Source organism: Brachyhypopomus gauderio, chromosome 13, assembly GCF_052324685.1.
Source record: "Brachyhypopomus gauderio isolate BG-103 chromosome 13, BGAUD_0.2, whole genome shotgun sequence".
NCBI classification, from domain to species: Eukaryota; Metazoa; Chordata; class Actinopteri; order Gymnotiformes; family Hypopomidae; genus Brachyhypopomus; species Brachyhypopomus gauderio.
This window is the reverse complement of record NC_135223.1, coordinates 21611249-21631174: the sequence shown is the minus strand read 5'-3', so window position 1 is coordinate 21631174 and position 19926 is coordinate 21611249. Positions and strand designations below refer to the sequence as shown.

The 19926-nt window shown below is 39.7% G+C and overlaps 2 protein-coding genes and 1 long non-coding RNA gene across 3 annotated transcripts in view; 1 reads left to right on the top strand and 2 right to left on the bottom strand.

The window, feature by feature from the left end:
- The window catches only part of LOC143474336 (uncharacterized), a 51963-nt gene that overhangs the window by 31261 nt on the left and 776 nt on the right, over nt 1–19926 (top strand). The window lies entirely within an intron of this gene.
- paqr7b (progestin and adipoQ receptor family member VII, b) lies at nt 139–4905 on the bottom strand. Its single transcript, XM_076971736.1, has 2 exons — nt 4663–4905; nt 139–3800 (listed from the first exon to the last, which is right to left on the bottom strand). Exon 2 carries the CDS (start codon nt 3765–3767, stop codon nt 2703–2705), a length of 1065 nt encoding a protein of 354 aa, XP_076827851.1. The 5' UTR covers nt 3768–3800; nt 4663–4905; the 3' UTR covers nt 139–2702.
- Nucleotides 6550–10176, bottom strand: stmn1b (stathmin 1b). Its single transcript, XM_076971737.1, has 5 exons — nt 10057–10176; nt 7888–7926; nt 7577–7749; nt 7241–7432; nt 6550–7013 (listed from the first exon to the last, which is right to left on the bottom strand). The coding sequence occupies exons 2-5, from the start codon at nt 7901–7903 to the stop codon at nt 6945–6947; spliced, it is 450 nt and encodes a 149-aa protein (XP_076827852.1). The 5' UTR covers nt 7904–7926; nt 10057–10176; the 3' UTR covers nt 6550–6944.

Genomic DNA, 19926 nt, shown 5'->3' with positions numbered 1-19926 from the left:
GTCACATTAGGTTAGAGCAAAAATGTGGAATCCTCTGGTGGACCTCAAGGACTGGATTGAGAAACACTATAGTCAACTCTATGAACTGAAAGATCCTATGATTTCATTGGAAAAAAAACAACCAGCATCAGTCTGAAATGAAAGGGCGACATGGGCAATAGCACATGTTGGTTTATTGAAACGCCACAATACATCAACATAAGTAAGTTATTACATTGTTTTAACATTTAAAGTAGATAACAGACATTCTCGCTCTCTGCCTAACCCTGCATTAGCACATTCATTATGGAGTACCACCCAAAGCCAGAGTGTAAATGAAGTCAGAATTAAGCCCACTGAGCACCAGGAGGGTCCCAACACTATTAGCTCACGGGACACAATAAATGAACCTCACTGCAAAACCCTTCCCACGATTCATGTCCCACCACAATCTTACCACAACAACAAAACCCTGACCGTTATGACAATGTTTAAAGAACAAGTATACGAAAGCCTGTTTAGATCTCTGCTGAATCGAAGATTAGTGGCTAAGCATACTTTCTTTACACTGAAAGTATAAACTAGGTTCACAGTTTAACAGGGTCAGTCATGAGGTTCAGTGGAATTTTCCGTTTCAACAGCAGGCTAAGTGCAGTCGGTCTCTAAGCCCAAGCCTGGTTGTGTCTGGGACTGACCTCATCTTTGTTGTTTCCTCGATGGCATCATGTCAGCGTGTGCACCACAAGTATTAAAAGACTCTCGTTCTATCTCGGACAGGTCGCGTTAGCTGCATCAAATGGGGTTGAGTAGCTGCAGCTCTGTTAACGTACATTTGCTGCTCCTTATGGCAAATGCTTACTAGGTCTAATACATTAGTATTAAGTAAAATACTTGGTGACTGCTGAATTATCTTTGGGGCCTTTACAAAGGAAAGGCTAACTTTGACATCATTTTATGACAAATTTGCTTGCCATAGAAATCATCATTATCATCAGTTCGATTATCAGTCACTTCATCAGACTGAGACCTTAGTCCATTATGTCAACAGTCCTTGAGTCCATCTGTCACTGACATCATATCATCATACTCATGCTGGCGTTACACTACACATCTGCCAAAATCATTCTGGGCAGTTTCCAAAAAAAACATTCAAGTACCAAGATACCCTATGAAGCTGATTGTTCCAAAAGTGTTATCTTGCAGTGCTAAAATCTTGCTGTGCTAAAATAACATTTTTGGGAAGCTGGTCCAGGATCAGGTGGCAGGTTATTCATTACAACTGAGAGAACTGAGAAGCATGCTCCATCTTCAGGTTGATGGCCATGCATAATTCTGAAGAACATGAACGTGTAGTAAAGGTATGTCTGAGTGTGGCACCAAAAACATCATATTTCTCATCACAAGGAACTAACTGGAATACTTACACCATACATACCATACACACTCACCACACCTACATTTGCCCATGAATGCATGCATGTACTCAAGTACATCAGAACACACATTCCAACATTTTTTAACTAGAAACATCAAGCAGAGGGTAATATGCACAAAGGCATTGACATCATGAAGTATGTAAAGGCAAAGGCTGACAGTGGAGCTCTTTGTGTACAAAAGGAACATCCTGACTAAGGCAGATGTTTAAATGAACAAGGGCACATAATTCATCTTGAATTTGTCTGAAGCCTCTTTGGCGAAATGTTAATAATAAACATCTCAAATTATATCTAGACCTATGTATGAATCAATTTAATCAATAATGTGTTAAATCTAACTTTATCTTATAATAATTTCTTTCCCTTTTTAACAACACAAATGAAAGGATCCTTCAAATGTTTAACATGTGGCACAATTACACTGTTAAAAACAAACTGCCTTACAGTTCCTTGATGTAAAAAAGCTACCAGCTATCCATCATAAGCCTAATACATTTTGGCATATGTACTGTCAGAAAAAGTAGGCAGGCTAATTTAAATCAACATGAAACTACAGTGTTGGGAGCAAACAAAACACTCAGTGATTGCAGTTCGCATAAAATGATGGATTTCATCCTTGGTTTTAACAAGACTCAAGAGAAACTGGAACTCAAGAGTGTAACTAAGGGCGTGACACCAATCAGCACTGTCCTGTTTGTGTGATGAAGCGGAATGACTGCTGACAGTTTTTTTTTTGTTGTGACCAACTTTACAATGTAGAAGAGGCTCTTGGTCCTAATGAATGAAAAAGCTGCCTTCAAGTATCTCTTATAGCCACCATACTCTCCTTCAACGCACCAATTGAATCTCACCACTGTTGTATAAACATGGTCAGTTAGTGTTCCTCAAATATTCTCTTCATATCTCTTAATCCCAATAACAGTGCATTTTAACCCACAATGTAACCACATATTTACACTTGGTGCAAAAGGCTTCTCATTGACCCCTTTAGAGGAAAACAAAAGCAGATATCAGAAAAAAACCTCTTAATTCAGTTCTAGAGGTTTTCTTTCTTCATTTCAGAGTTATAACTGCAGTAAACAGTATTTTGCTGATTGAAAATACATTTTGGCAGGCCATGGAACAAAGAACAAAACAAACAACTCCCCACACCCAAACCCTCAAAATACAATTTAACAGCAGTACGTCCGTAACATTCTGTGCCTTTAGTATAACCAGTGTGATCGTTTCCTTCCAGACCAATGATATTATGCTGTCTTTTTCTCAATCCTTGCCTTCTGAAGACGTCTACTCCTGTTTTTCCTCAAGGAAGGCTTTAACCCGCTTGCGCACGTAGAACGCCGTCAGGGCGCTGCAGCATGCTGTGAAGATGAAGAGAGCGACGGCGTCATGAGCCAAGTCACCGTGGAGACGTTCGTACAGGGGCCTCCGCTCGCCATAGTCGAGTCGCACAGCCTCGATCTGCACGAGTGTGCACAGCACCAGGAACACGTGGAATATCTGGTGGCCTTGACCGATGAAGTCACACCGCCCCGGGAACCAGCACTCCGGGTGCGGGTAGGCAAAGAAGTAGGCACTCACCAAGAAGAAGAGGATCTGGTAGGAGTGGTAGATCACGGCCTGCTCAGAGCAGCCCTGCGGGGAGGTGCAGCAGCTATAAATGCGATGCACCACTGGGCTGATGTCTAAGCAGTAGGCCAAGCCAGAGGGCACGACCTGGAAGAACTTGTGCGTGTACCTAGGCAGGCGCTGACTCACGAACTTGCCGTAGCAGCACCCCGCACAGGACAGCCAAGCCAGGAACGCAGCGGCAGGCAGGAAGAGCCCTCGGACACGAGCGTGCCACTCCTCCTCGACCACGTAGTAGAAGTGGGCCAGGGCGCTGCCATACTGGTAGACGGCCACGCCCACGTAGTCCAGAAAGTAGAAGGTGTAGTGGGAGAGCTCGGACTTGGCGGAGAGCAGGTGGGCCAGCACACTGCAGGCCAGGTAGATGAACGCAGCCAAAAGCACAATGAAGAGTGGCTGGGCGTGGGGGTCTCGCAAGAAGTCCACCGTTTCTGACACTTGGCGGAACTTCACAAGTATGATCAGCGAGGCCAGCAGGTGAGTCCACACATTGACCGTCTCGTTGTGCCTCTGGAAGAGTGAGAGGAAGTAGTAGCGCCAGCTCTGGTCAGGCAGACGGTAACCTGTGAAGATGTGGGGCTCCTTGAACACCCAGGGCACATCACTGACGGTCACGGTGCAGGGCAGCTTGGGAAACGCAGACTCCAGGAACTGGGGGATCTGGCGAAGCTGCTGGACATTGATGAACAAACGACCGATTTGCTCCATCACTACTGTCGCCATGGTGAGGGGGAACACAGCAGAGAACTCTGGGACCTATAGTGTGTAAATACAAACAAAAATGCCATTTAATATAATAATAATATAAAGACAGAAATGTCATTGGTTTTGTTTTTCTTTCTTTGTTTAATTAAATGATAAATATTTGTATAAGTAATCTCATACTGTTATATATATTCAACACGCATTTATTTATATGTGTATATATATATATATACACGAAATTGTCATGATTGCGTGGTTAGAAGTAATGAAGTAATCTCTCACTGTGGCACAATGAATGGAAACCGATTACGTAATGTCACCTTCCTAGTTTTGGCCATGCAGCGTGGGGTGTCTTAAGGTGGTTATATTTTTTGAGTGGTCCAAAACCCATTATCAGAGAATGAAAACTGTCCGTGGTTAAATAATAGCCATGATACCCACAATGTCAGTAAAGCCCTGTGAATAAATTAGTGATGGCATCCGACAGAAAGCCCTTCTCCACACCCTCAAGTGTGAAGAGCTGAGGTATGATCCCTATTTCTGGGTTCACAAAATGTGCCAACTCTCTTTTACTGGACTGTGCAAAATCTGTGGGAAATCTCCGCAGGGCCGTCGGTACATCATGCAAAGAAGCAACAAGCAAAGAAAACCCTTTGACTATACCAAACTAACGCATAATGATGAAAATGATTTGACTAATTCGTTCTTTGCTCTGTTGCACGCACAAACTAACGCAATTGAGAAAAAGACACCTCACTGACAACAGGGACGTTTGCGTACGGTGTGCATTTCTGGAAAACATCCGTAAATATATATTAACATACAAGGAAACGTTTTTTTTTTTTGCTTTTATTTAGCTATCAAGCTAACGTTCCCGTCATCTAAGTCTCACATCCGCGATGGGCCGGCTTACCTTTTGCAATGGATGATCCGCTCAATCAGTGAAGAGCTTTTAAAGATGGTTTTACATGTGCGTATATAAGTACATAGAACATAAATTGCATGTTGAAAATGGAACATCTGCTGATAAACTGCGCGTGAGCTTCTTGACAGCTCCCTACAGAAACAGATGGCCGTGTTGCTGTTGACAGGCAGGTGGTTCATCCAATCAGAAAGGTGCGGAATGCCATCTGTTCCTGCTCTGCTGTTTAATTGGCCAATCCGGATGCAGCCTGTGGTAGCCTCGACTATCAAACCAACCCTCCTCCTACGATGCCCTGGTTAAAGGTGATTTAGTCCCAAAGGCGTTGACGAGAGTTGTCAGATGAAAATGTGACTTGTTGGAAAAGAATTTATTATTATATTATGATATTAAGTATTTCACATAACTTTGGGCTAAAAGGAAAAATTTATTGAAAGATACAATTTAGTAAACATTTTCGTTTGTTTAACCCGTTAAATTGGTTGTATGTTTGATTTAAAACAGGTAGATAATTTAATATGATTTTAATTAATATGATTTTAACATATAGGAACAGGAAGTTATTTACTGGTTTAATTGTTGCTCCCTCCTAGTGGTCTATGCGTAGACTGCAGTATAAATGCTGAACTCATCCGTTTTGGTTGCCCACACAGGGGTGCGATGCTGACAATGTGTCTCTGTAAGCCTGAATGGAGCTCCTTCATGACTTTAGACTGCATGGGTCTTTTCTCTGCCTTCTACGTCTAGTGATTTGATTCGACAAGCAGATAAGTCCATCACATGGATCCTTGATGGTCCTTTTTGAGGGGTTTTTTTTTGTACTTTGAATTATTAACTCAAGTAGCAATAGCAATAGGGCTAATCTGGCTGAAATAGAAATGTACAAATAAAAAAATAGGGCCATTCAAAAGATTCCCTTCAATCTCACTTTGTTCAAGACAAAGATAACTTTAATAGCAGAGGTATTGAAGTGCTGGCCTGTGTCAAACAGAAAATCTTCAATGGCTTATGTCAAAACTAAAATAATAAAGCACTAGAATAATCACACTTGCAACGACTTTTTGCAGACAAATTATTATTTTATTTTCATCTCCATGCCCAAGAGATCTCTACCGTATAAATATTGATAATAAGAAAGGGAAAATGTGTCATTTCAAATTACTAAGGGGAGCATTTCCCAACCTAGTATAATTTGACAAGAATATCTAGGCTGTTCTGCAAATACTTAATAAATGCAACTGGTAAAGACTACGTTTTATGTTTTTAGGAGGGCAGGAGAATGAATGTTTTAAAAACACATGTTTAAAGTACACACAAACACACATGTATTTGTTCCCACAGTATACATGATAGTGCATAAATGATACTTACTGCATTTCCAATTATGATCTTCAGTGGCAACTCTGTCAAAAAGGTTTGAGCATAAACATGTGCAGAATTTGCTTTATATTGGAATAAGATGATCAAATCCAGAAAAGCCAAATCCAAACTACAGACCTTTATCTTCAGCCTCTTGGGACAAAATCTCTTCATTTCTAATGAATGTGTTGTCATCTAATTTCCCACTAGGTGTCAGCACATACAAAGTGTTTAGATTGCACTTCCAACATTAAAGAAAATGGTTGTCATTTATTTATCAGAAAAGATGTATGGTCCGATTTGTTTATGGGTATCAACTACAGTTTACACAGTACAAGTTTACCATTCTGATTTATATTGTTATTCTCTCAAAGGTCAATTTAAAAGTTTCTCAATAGAAGTGTAACTGTTATTCTAGAATGTGCCTATTGATAGACATTTGGACAATCACAGAGACAATCAGATATATTGTTTGTTCATAGATAAACATCTACAAAGAAAGGGGAAGATTCAAAACTGTTACCATAACAAACAACTGTGCAACTTTATTAAGCTAAAAGAACTGCAGTTTTGACATACACAGGTACAAGTCAACTTGCACAATGCAACAGATAGTTAGAGACCTATGCATAACACAGGCATGCTCCCCCTTAGGGTAAAACACTGCTCATTTTACAGGTCAAAAGCTGCAATTGGACAAATGTATACGTGATAGGGATGCAAAGGACATGGGATAACAAAATGCAACGCACCTGCTTCTGCCCAAAGCTTAAAAGAGTGTGAGAAACGCAAAAGAAAACACATAATACTGGCCATAAAAATGGAACAAAAATAAATCTTTGGATACGTAAAAAACCCAGTACTATCCCCTAAAGTGAACAGAGCCAAAAAAACAGAAACACAGAAAACTCAGTTCAGTTCTCCTCACTCTCGCCTTCATCTTTCGTCTCTTTGTTCTTTCGAACTTCTTCAAGCTTCTTGTCCTGGAATGACAAGGGATATATATTTTTTTTATTAGTAAAATTAAATGGGCTTAATTTCACCAAGTTGACCCTCTGTATGCATGTTTATTAATATCTCTACGATATGACATTGTAGAAACATGGTTCAAACATTTCCTGAATCTGCAGTCTTACTTTGCTATTTTTAGCTGTACAGAGATGTAGTACTAGAACTTACAAAATTAATTACAAATGAGTCACATTATTACCTTTTCCTTGAATTTCTCATTCATTGCTGCCATCTGTTTTGTGCGATTTTCTTTATTGGCTTCCATTTTCAGGGTGAGTTTTTCCTCTGCCATCTTGCTAAAGTTGTTGTTCTCCTCCATTGCTTTCTGGAGGACCTCTTTCTCATGCTCTCGCTTCTCAGCCAAATGTTTCAGCACCTCTGCTTCATGATTCTGATGTTACATGGGAACACACACAAATGTTTCAAGAGTAAATCTCAAACCTACTGAAAGTAATCTGTAAAGGAAAACTTAAATCTTCACAATAGATCAATTATGAAAGTGTACGAATGATTCTCAGTGCAAGTATATTCTTACTTTGCGTCTCTCCTCTGCAGCATCCAGTTTTTTCTGGATCTCATCCAAGGACACCTCCTTCTTTTTGGGGGTGGACAAAGGAAATTCTCCTTTAGCATCTGGTGCTGAGGGGCTCAGAATGACTTCAAACGCTTGCCCCGAAGCACGCTTGTCCAACTCCTTAACCTGAATATCTGACAACAATAAGGCATTCGTTGCAGTTCAGAGGAACATAACACAATGCTAAATACTGCCAGAGGATGACAATCACTGCAAAATATATTAAACAGACTTGTAGGCATTATAAATAGCAAACTAGTTTCGCAGATTACCTCCAGAGGACGCCATTGCACTCTCCTTTTTTAAAATGCCTACAAAATGAATGCAAATAAAGAACATTAAAATCTTCAGCAAAATATTTTCCTACCTCAGTTATTTCCTTTTGAAAACCCTAACACAAGCAGTTTAATAGTGATAGAAGGTACTCCCCAACCGCGGACTGCCCTGTTGCACACTAGTGTTGCAGGAGAGCGTATGTGTGCGCGAGCCCACGCCTAGGCTCGCAGGCTCTACCCAACACTCTGCCCAACACTACACATGCGCTCGCCATGAGACATCGTGGCTCAAGAAAGATAAAAATTAAAACAAATGCTACACGGAAATACAATAAAGCCATGCAATCGGACGATCAAATGTCACTGTGGTGACCTTCGTTGGTCAGTGGTAACAGTTCGTGTGAACCGAATAACATAATTCAATATAAGCCACAAACGAATAAATACAAATGTTTAAATGGATAAATACGGTGGGTGTAATTGTGGGACAAATCTGAACAGTCGGGTGTAAATAACGTAAAGTTAATGTGTTGTCGCATCACTGCACATCAAGGGTTTGGGAGTGGTGACGCCTGAGCTCTCGAGCGTTTTTTTGTGAATCGCTTCGGCGGCGACGGACAAAACGACGTTTATTCTATTACCAATACAGTCCACTTATTTTAATAACTTGCTTTAATGAAAGACAAAAAAAGACAAATTATCAGTTTCCCTTCCACCCAATTTGTCCTCGTCTGTTCTAGGCGAGACGAACAATGAAGGATGGCTGAGCACACGCCAGCTGAAGGGTGTATAACGGGGAATTAACCAATTACTGCGTACTAGGTACAAATGTGAGGTCTAAAATGACTGAAACGACATGAAGGTCACACACAATGGGCCTGTTTGTCGTTCAAAAGGTGAGATAACGGCCGCCGCGAACGCAAACAAAGAATATTTTGTGCAGTATGAACAAAGACAACGGAAGCTTTTTCCTCCAAGCCCGTTTCAGAGATGACCAATATCATTGACTCGTTTGCATTCGCCAGCAGCACAACCAAAGCATCTGTGGATGTGTGAAATGGTGGAAATACACAACCCTGACCAGTCCATGTAGATGCATCTGCACTCCCTGATCAGACAGGTCATAATTAACCAGCTATTTATGAATTCAGCAGGGCAGCTGCAACAGGGCATTAGATGAACACGCATGTCTGCTTTCAGTTGCTGTTTTTAATATGTGGACATATGATCAGATCAAATGATTCATGTGGTGTTGAGTGTGACTAACGTTTCTATTGTCCCCAAGACAGCTAACCACATAATGACGGTCACATGGTGCAATCAAATTTGTCACACCCAGTCTGTCTCATTTTGGCATATTAAAAATGAGATATTTACAGTCCACATACGCTGACCTGAAAAATTATACGTTCCTAAAATGTATTTATCTTAAAGCAGAGCTGTCCAAGTTAACCTTGCGATATTCAAACTATTTGTACACTGACAGGCGCTCAGCGAATGGCTGCAAACAAAGACAAAGACTGCCGTGTAACAGTCAATGGAAATGCTATTGGCATTTTATCGCAGTTATTTTATCGATATCGGCTCTCCTTCACCTGTATTATCTGCCAATATGAATATAGGTAACTTATAAAATGTCAATAACTGAACATTCAGCTCATATGGACATAGTAGATGGTCACTGGCTAGATTCAGCAGCCAAGCCTTTTTCAAAACAAGCCCAGCCCGTCGGTTTGAATCCACTCTTCAGTCTACAAATATTTCAACATTTCCACTGGTAATTTGGACTTTTCTTCAATAAATTATAATAGCTGGTTTATCTGCGCAACTCGGTGCTACTAAAGCTCAATATTCCGAAAGGTAAACACCGAGTATTAGACTGCTAACGGTATTATTTAGCAAACGTTAGCTAGCTAACGTGCAACGACGTGAATTAATTAATCAGCTATCTGACCAACTCCCATTACATGGTCATCCATACACCACGCTGTCTTATCTATTGTCTGGGTGTGACCAATTATGTCCATGATAGTTAACTTACAATTTCACATCCAATTACTTTTAACACTAGTCATGCAACAACGAAAACATTCGCAGTTTTTTCCCCCAGTGGCAAACATTATGCAAAGCAGCGTTGTATGATAGTTGCATGACAAACACACCCACCTCGGATGCTGCACAAATGCCACTTGGACCAAAGTGTAGTCGCGCGCTGATTCCACACTGCCTCAGCACCACTTGTTCGCGCAAAAAAGGAACAAAGTTCGTTACGTCACAGTTGAATATGATTCTGATTGGATGGGAGGAACTAACGAACAACGAATTTCTTCTTTTTAGGATTTTGGGATGTGTAGTTCTAAAATACTGTTTTCTATTATCCCTATAATACCGATTTACGTTTAAATAGATTTATGACATTTATGATTCTTGTTTAAATAGCTTCTTGTTTGCGTGTAAGCCTCAGCAATGTGTATGTGCAAACAAAGTGCTTAAATAATTTACAGATGTTTTGGAAATAGATTTGCACGTGTTTAGTATATTGTGATTTTGGATTAGATTAACAATCCATGAACAATTTGCAACTCAAATTGACACAGAAATTGTGTTTCATTCTTTGATTTGCCTTGACTTATACATCGTACAAAGACACCTGACAAATCATGATTCCAAGACTTTAATTAATCTATACAAATCTGTATGAAATCTTTGTAAAGTGCCTGAGTGAGAGGCACAAAAGTCTATGAAAAAATATCTTTATCAAATTATAATATTTTCTTTAGTAAACATGGGTGTGATTTTTTTTCTGTGATAAAATTCTTATCATAGATGCAGTTCACCGTGCTTTGCTAAATTTGTGTGGAATCATTTTGCATTGAATTCTACAGCTACCATATATAAGGAAGAAGCAGTTCACTCCAATCCCATCGAAACACAATTATAAACTCTTAGAAACTTTCTGTTTCCATAATAAGAGATGGGTAATGACTCTCTGATTGCTGGCAAGAACAAGGAATGATGTCCTGAAAATGTCCTGAAGATGTCCTGTAGATGTCCTGAAGCTGTTCCAGCTCCCAGCTCCCAGCTTCTTGGTCAAGAAATCAAAAGCTCCGCCACTATAAGCTCTATACATTATGATTCTTCTCAATATGTTCATTGTTATCCAGTTTTTCCCAAAGGAGGATGGATTTTCCCTTTCGATTCCCTTTTGATAATTGGCTCCTACCAAGGATTCTTCCTTATGTCACCCCAGGCAGTTTTATACCACCACAATCTCTTTTGGTTTGCTCATTAGGGGTCTAGACCTGGATTTCTATAAAGCTGCTTTGAGACAATGTTTCTTGTTAAAAGTATAATTTAAATTAAAAACATTTCAGTACAGAAAGCTCAGTATGAAAACAACTGGCCTGGTGTGTGTTGCCAAGATTGATAATCTGCACTGTATAACTTGTATTTATCAAATGGGCATCTCGAAGATTATGAGTCTGCTGTCAGTTCTCCCCCAGTGCCCCACCCAACCTGTTATTCGTTTTATTCTGGTGGAGCTGGCTAACCAGAATACCCTGGGGGAAAGGGTAGCAGATGGAAGTGGCCGCCTTAGCCTCCCTAATGTCACTGGCTGCATGTACAAAGACAGCAGGGTTGAGTAGGGACACAGAGATTCCCTGCTGAGTGAAGTACTCTCCCCAGTAGATGTAACCATGTGCTGCTCTGGTGGCAGAACATTAAATCATCTGTTTAAAATAAGATACATGTTGTTATTGGTATGTTGCTATATGCAAAAGCTGAGATCGTTTTATTTGATATCATCATTCAAGCACACGTATTTTCAATTAACATTGTTGTCCACCAATTTCTTATTAATAGGTATGATTGTTTTGTAATAGTCTTAAATTATAACTATGGGATGTTTCCAATGTTATTTGGTGATGCTCAGGGGAAATCTAAACGGGGGACAGTCTTGGCAGAAGGCAGTGGTTAGTGTGTGTAGCCTAACACCGTAAGTGGTAATGAATTTCTGGATTAGCTTTGCAAGTGTGCACATGTGCTCCTGTGAGGGATGGAAGTATAATAGCTCCAGTTTCAAGCTACATCTACTCATAGGAACAGACAACAAAATGCTTAGATTTTAAACTTTTTGTCTCTGTAGCTACATCAGACAAATTCTGTCATGTTCTGCAACAAAAAATGTTAAAAGCCCATTTACAAACTGTAAAGAAACACTATTCATTTGCTCAGTGGATGCTGAGAGTACAAATTCCAAAATATTAGCTGAAAGTGGATTCGTTTTATAAACTTGATTCAGAATCCAGTGAGAGAGAGAGAGAGAGAGAGAGAGAGAGACTGTATGTTCCATGTGTCACTGTAAGTGACCCAGTTTCTGGTCAAAATGCAAGATGAGGCAGAATGTGCCTTGAATGAGATCAGGACACATTCTGATCATGTCTGAAATTGTCACTGCTGCAATATATTACACTGTGGAAAGCAAATGCTTAGAGCATTTATGCCTCTGATGTTAAGGCTTCACTTGGAGTCTTGGATGAAATCGAAATGACATCACAGTGTTGCATAACGAGTAGAAATATACTACCTCCCGTCCCAGACAAAGATGACGTTTTCACATGGTCTGCAAATTCTGCTGCACATGCCACACAGGACGACCCCCCCTCCCCCATGTCTCTCTCCCCCTCCCTTACTCTCTTCTAGTTGCTCTCTTTCTCTCTCATTATCTCTGCCTGCCTCTTGCTATTTCTCCAGCATACTGTGATATAAATATGGACCATGTAAAAGGAATATATTTTATATAAGTGTTGGCAAAACCTTCTTGCCTGAGCTGAGCTGTTATGGCATAAAATCTATAGAAAGGATGTGGAGAGAAAGCAATTGTAGTCACATATTTTTATTGGTATTCAAAGTCCCTGATTGTCTAGCAGCTTATCTAAATAAAACTAAGACAATGATTTGTAAGAATCTGTAATTTTCTAGGTTTTGGTCATGTGTTATGATGTCAAAAGGGTTACTGTAATAATGCAATGTAACCCATTAAATGACCATTAGACCATTTAGATGTTATCTTGTGCACAGAAACTCTCCAACATCCATTAGCTTTGAATGACTTGTGAGAAGCGAGGGATGCTTTCATCTCTGCAGCTTGAGGAGCACCTGAGATGGAGCACTAATGCTCTGCACTAATGCAGCACATCTTGGGTGCCTTCTGCAGATTCGGTTTTTCTATGGGAGAGTTTAAGGAAGAAGAGTATATGTCAGAAGGTCTGTGGTGCCAGAAGGAACACTCCCACAGTTCACAATGACGCTTCAATTTTTGAGATGAATGTGTTACTATGTATTGTAATACTTGTCCAGTTTGCAGATTGTCTAGAAAAAAAGAAAAAATGTGTTAGAGTTGAATTACTTCTTCCTACTTGAGCATTCCTCCCCATCCTCTCTGCAACGCCTTATTTAAATCTCTCAATGGTGCTCAAGTGGAAAAATACCAGCATCTCCACGGAGGGAGAGCTGAAAGACTGACCGTTGGCCCAGTATAAAGTTGTAATCCTGGCAGCCGCCTCATGCAAACAGCACAATAGTGAGGCAGATATCAGCTGCCCAGGCCTGTGTGGACCAGAGCAGCTAGCCAACATCTGAACAAAAGATCTGATTATAACGGCCTGAAAGAGGGCAAACTGAATAGCATCCCAGTGGGTCACGAGGGTGGGGGACATTTCTGTTAAATCTGTACACTTGTCTTTCATCACATTGTGAAAAATGACACACATTTTTTTATACAGTCATACAGTCAGCAAGGGGCACTGGGTTGTTGTTAATATAATCAAATGTTCAGTACTTGCAGGGCTGTGTATGTTTCTACAATGACATGTAAATGTAAATGTAAATGTACAATGAAGCACTTTTGAGGGAATATAGTTTGTATCTAGTTATTTTGTTCCTGATAAAAACAAGTTATTAACACCAGAACTTAATGATAAAAATATTGATGTGCGCAGTTTGTAATTATTAATAAGGAACTTCACTGGCACTTTGCCACCAGGGCTAAATTATTATTGATAAGAACAGCCTCATTCCTGTTTCCCTTCACACATGAAGGGTTTTTGGAAGTGACCTCTATTCTGCTGTCCAGAAATGAGTTCCTCCGCTTCGGCCTCCAAACATCTCGCAAAAGCCAATGGATTCTTTCTAGAAGGAGCCATATTGGGGCTCACTGCATGCACTGTATTCCATGTGCATTCCCATGTTTTCTCTCTGGTAACAAAAACAATTGCATTACACGAGTTAATCCTTTTAAACACAGCTTAGAAGCACTAATACCCTTGAGAGTTAATCTTCACAGCTCTCTTTTATCTTTTTATTTGCTGCTCAAGCAAAATTAAAAGGTTAACTGTGATTATAATCAATAATGGAGTTTTGATGTATATATTTATTATTTCCCTCCTTGTCTCTGTGTCTCTGCCAGCAATGTCAGCAAAGTTCTAACTCTCCTTCCCAGTGGTGCTGAGGGGGACACCAACCCAGTTGCATCTTATTAAAAACTTGGGCATCCATGCTCAGGTGAGAGATATTAACCTGGCGGTGGAGGTCTAACAGAATGAATATGCATGATTAATAGGTCATAGAGAAATATATTGAACATTGATCAAGACCAATGTCAGGCCCAGCAGAGCACTAGACAATATATCAAGACAATATCGTCATCCAGTGAAAACCTTTGTGCACCAAGAGCTCCATGAAAGCCAAGTACAACCCAACCCAGGCCCGGTTCCAGCTGACACCAAGTCAACTTGATGAATAGCCAGACAGCAATGGACCAATGAGCAGTGTCATATGGTGCCACAACCATGCTGTCGCTACCTACATCAAAGAGAACGTAACAAAGGGCATGTACACAGCTTGTGGATGAAGGAAACCCAGACGTCTTTCACAAACATGAATCGCACCTTCACCAACCAGAAGAGATCCGTCATGAGGAAAAGAAACATCACCAACATCGAGATCAGACAGATCAAGGCCACTGTGCATATGAGGCTTGGAACAGGCTTGACATCATTCCACACAAGTGAGACAGAACCTGATTGCTGATTGATGTCACCATTCGGGCCAATGTGACCATAAGGACGAAAGGTTGATGAAAGGTCGGCCGTATATTTTGTCCATTTATTTTGTATATGGGGGCTGTGTGGGTCCGCAAGAGCTTCCGCCCTTGTGCAGTTTATCTTTCCGCAATACTGCATGTGATGCTTCTCTAAAATACAGATAGACATGTCAACATTCAATGCACTCGAGAAAAAAAAAGAAGCCCTGCTCTTGGAAGGCTAACATTCTGTATGAACTCTGTATTTCTGGATTTCCTTTGATCACCAGCTTAGATCTGGGTTCGATGTAGCTGATGGGTACTTCCGAGCCAGCTTGGAGTGACCTGGCTGTAAGATGCGGTCATTGGCTGCCGAGGTGTGTCCTAGCGTGGCCCGTACCATGTGAGCGCACACGGCCGTTCACCGTGAGCATGGCGCTGGTGTATTTTTAGCTCTGGCTCGGGCCTTCATGCACCACCCTGCCTCCACCCTCCCCTGTTCCTCCATCCCCTGTGCTTGCCCACTACAAAAATACACCTTTAACTGCATCCACTACTAATGTTATATTCTGGAAAGATGTTCTGGTTGATGGTTGCCCCTTAAACATGTAGCACTGTGTAGCACCGTTTAGGTGGAGACATGTGTCTGCAGGAATAACGTGTGACCTGTCATAACGTGGAGTATTTTCAACAATGTTTTTCCATCAAAGATGGTTTCCTTAGCAACTTGTTACTATGGCAATGGCATCGGTGCTGTGTGAAACTGACGGCAGGGTTAAACATACTCCCATCACTTTTGGGTGGCTACATTTGAGCTAACAATATATTCAGTATCTATGGCAACATGCTGTTTAGACACTATGGCAGTCTAATGCACTGAAAAGGCAAAAAAACCCGAGTCGTGGGAGAATACTGTATTAGAGTTCATGTGTAAGTGCTTTTAAAAGTGAATCGGTGTCCAAATGAAACAGATCAGTGTAATCAGTAAGTAGTAGATCTGAACAAATAGTGCTTAATCTTCTCTGAGTATGACATGAACAACAGAAGATTATCAGACTAATATCAAAGTGATGCAGACGTGGTCATACTCTTAAACGAGTGCGTTTAACAAGTAACACGTCTTCGTTGTGTCACATCTCGGTTTACATTGATCGTGCACTGTTGATGTCACAGACACATGGCGAGCAGGTATTCAACAGTCAGATGAAGCAGGAGGTGAGTCATTAATGTAAAGCCGTGCGGACCGTTTGAACGGGGCGGTTCTGGAGTGTAGGAGAGGAGGGAAGCGGGCCCATCGCCAGCCGATTGCTGCTCCTTCTTGGAAGCAGGTGCAGACTCTGATAACAGTGAGAAACAATGTGAGGTCAGGAAATGTATATTTGGGAGTTCACTGAATCATGACCCAACTGCTGGCATAAGCCTTACATATGAGGACATGTATTAATTAGTACATTGCACTGGAGATTTGGGGTCGGTTCTTATGAATGTTTTGTTGCTGTTTCAATCTAGGGGTTACTAAAGGGTCATATTGAGTTAGTTTAGCACATGTTAAACAGTGCATCTTATTGTGATGGAAACACCTTACCTCTTCAAACAAGAAATTCTTCCGTAAATATAAATCCTTTTTATGGAAACATAAAAACATTTAATTAGTAATTGATCGTTTATTTTGAATATGTGGAATATTTCCTACAAAACACAAAGTGGCAAAATGCTGTTTAAGGAGATTCCTGCTAAAATTATCTGAAACGGCTCTAAACCACAGTCTCTGACAGGCATGTCAAATGAGAACAAACATGACTGTGAGATGCACATAATACTGAAGCAGTATTCTAATAGGAAAACAATGGCGCTCTCATGAGAGTCTTGCACATAGAGCACTGCCATGTGGTTCCTCTCAAAACCAGCCTTCTTCACTAAACCCAGAGTAGTCTAGAAGATTTAGCATCATGCTATTGTCAGTGTACAGGAGTCACTCACCTCACCTAACCGCTCACCTGATATTCACCAAGTTGCACTTGTTCAGATGTGCTGGGTCTTGAAGTAAGGCTCCATTTGGGTTACACTGAGTAATGACTGGCCAAATGCTGCCACATTGTGCAATGTATGAGTAATTTTTCACTGGTCATTTGCATATTTTGTAAATTGCCCTGTTAACTAACAAAGAACAAAAAAGTATTAATTTCATATCGTTTTATTACATTGTCATCTCTTCAATTTTCAAACACAAGTGCTACCCTTTTTTACTTTTTACTCTTTACAACATTCATCTACCTTCAGACATTACTCATATTACCACATTAGTAAAACATACATGTTTCTCATGATGACTTCTCTGAGAAAATGCAAATAAATTAATTAAATATAATTATTCATGTCTAGGCCCATCTTTCTGACCAATGATGTCACTGAATTTTTATAGAGGAAACAATTACAAGATCATGTTTAGCATAGCCTATGCATAGCTTTAGGATTAAAGACTTGTCAGTGTCTGTCCCATTTCAGAAAAACATAGAATAAGCTATTTCTATGGAATTCCGCCACCTGGCGGTAACGTTAAATAACAACATCAAAATTTTAAATAGGCCTTTTAATCATTACCAGAGATGATAATTTTCTGAACTACACCATTATTGTGCAGTCCTGAAGTGCTAGATTTTTATGGTTGTGACCTTGTAGTCCAGCACATTTAACTTGAAATAAAACAATAACTAAGATGGATAAAATGCAGTTTTACCAATATGTAAACTTTACCAGTATATAAACTTCACCAGTATGTTACAAACGTTTTTTTATTTATTTTTTTGCTAAACATTTTATCCATTTTTGGGAGCTACTCACACACCAGCACTGACATGCTTTCAGTACCTCTGTGTCTGTTGCACTGTCACCCAAAGCAGGCCAGCAGGGATGCTTTGATGATTGAGGTATATAGATGGGTTTAGAGGTGGGATACAGACAGCGCTGGTCCAAACCTTTATGGGGCCCTCAACAGAATCACATTTGGGCCCATCCCATACCACCACCTCAACAGGGGATGCTTCCTCATCTTGGTGCCCTTGGGGAGCCCCCTGGTAGTATGGAAGCCCCATGTAATTCCAGTATGACTTGGGCCAGGTCTGGATACAGCCGCTATATAACTGTACATATGTAAAATGCATATAATAATACAGGTGCAGCTAATAACACACATGCATGTTTTGGAATTTGCCAGGCACTTTTCTCCAGAGCAACGTACAAAAGTGTTTTGTCAATTATTCATTTGTGTATCCTGGACAGTACAGTAGGTTAGAGTTCAAGAACTAGAAATAGTGCTGAAATACTGGAATTAATGCTGATACACAGAGGTGCGAAATACTAAGCTCTATACCAGACAATGATAAGTGCAATAAAAGCACTATCAACAATACTTGCTACAGGTTCAGTTGTCCAACGGTAGTATGAATTTGCTGCAAGATCAAGTAATAGTAAATAAATAAAGACCTCTATAAATAATTAGTAAGTAAGTATCTTCAGTCTTCATATTCAGTCCAGACAGTGAGTGGAAGTGCCACCATATGGGAGCAGGATGTACATGGCGGAAATATAGATTTAAAGTGACACTGAAATTGTTTTTACCCAAAATATGATCTTTGATATATCAAAAATGTATGTGATATACAAATTTCCTTAGCCATCAACAGCAATGACCATTAAATTAATTTGTTAAATAAACTAAACAAATTATTCTACAGATTTGGGGATATACAGTACATATAAAATACATATATTGTGTAATGTGTAATTGTTGTGTTAATTGAAATTCCATGTCCTAGACTATAGAGGCAATTAATAGGCTGATAAGTTACTAATTAGTTAATGCGTGAATAACTGAAAACACCAGGCTTCAGATTTGAAGCTACAGAACACCAGCCTATAACACACACTACAGTTCTACTCATGTGTTAACAGTGAGATTGACATTTTAATGACCATACTATCAATGAAACAACTCTATAACTGAACAGAAAAGTACAATTCACATCCTCTTTGAATTTAGTGACGTACACTTTTATTCACATTTATGTTAAATAGTGTAGTGCTATTATATAAAAATGTATATATAGGCAGATTTATACCAAGTTGGCAATAATAATAGATTTTACACTGATACAATTACCAATTAAACATAGTATGAGTGAGACAAAACTGTGAAATTATTAGGAATTCAGTAACGGGACAAAACTGACATAAATCATAATACATCCAGAATGAGACCAGTCTTACTAGTATGGTCACAAATTGTATACATAAAACATTGACACCATTTCTAAAAAAACTTATTTTAAATTCATTGTAATATAAACCCCCCAGTATTTGCATGATTTTAATATGGCATTAGCATAGTACATAAGAATATGGCTTTTAAAAAGTACAACCAACGTTCACCATTCATCTCATATATTCTGCTTATTGAAATTCTCAAGTATTCACCATTAGATCTGACACAAAATAAGGACATCCTCAAAAATCACATCATTATTCACAAGCATTTTCACTACTTTGAGTGCACAGAAGGCCTTACACAAAGTATAAAAAATAATAAAAATCTCTGTCACTTAGTGATTAACTTATTGCCTCTTCATGTCAATATCAAGAGATATTGAACAGTTAACGGTTAAACCTTATGACAACTGTGGAGAATAAAGGTGATTATTAAAAATATCATAATCATTAACACTTTATATTACTCACTGCTCTTTAAGCACCTTTACTTTTCAGACCTCCTAGCAAAGCTCTGCACACAAGTTCAGCTGTCAGGGTTTTAAACTGATCCTTCAAGCTAATTAATGCCTGAATGTTCTGCATAGAACTTTTTGAATGTAGTGCTGGGATCAAGTTATTCATATCTTATTGATATATCTTGAAGTCCTTTTTGACATAGTGGAAAGAAGTCATGTCTTTAAAATGCT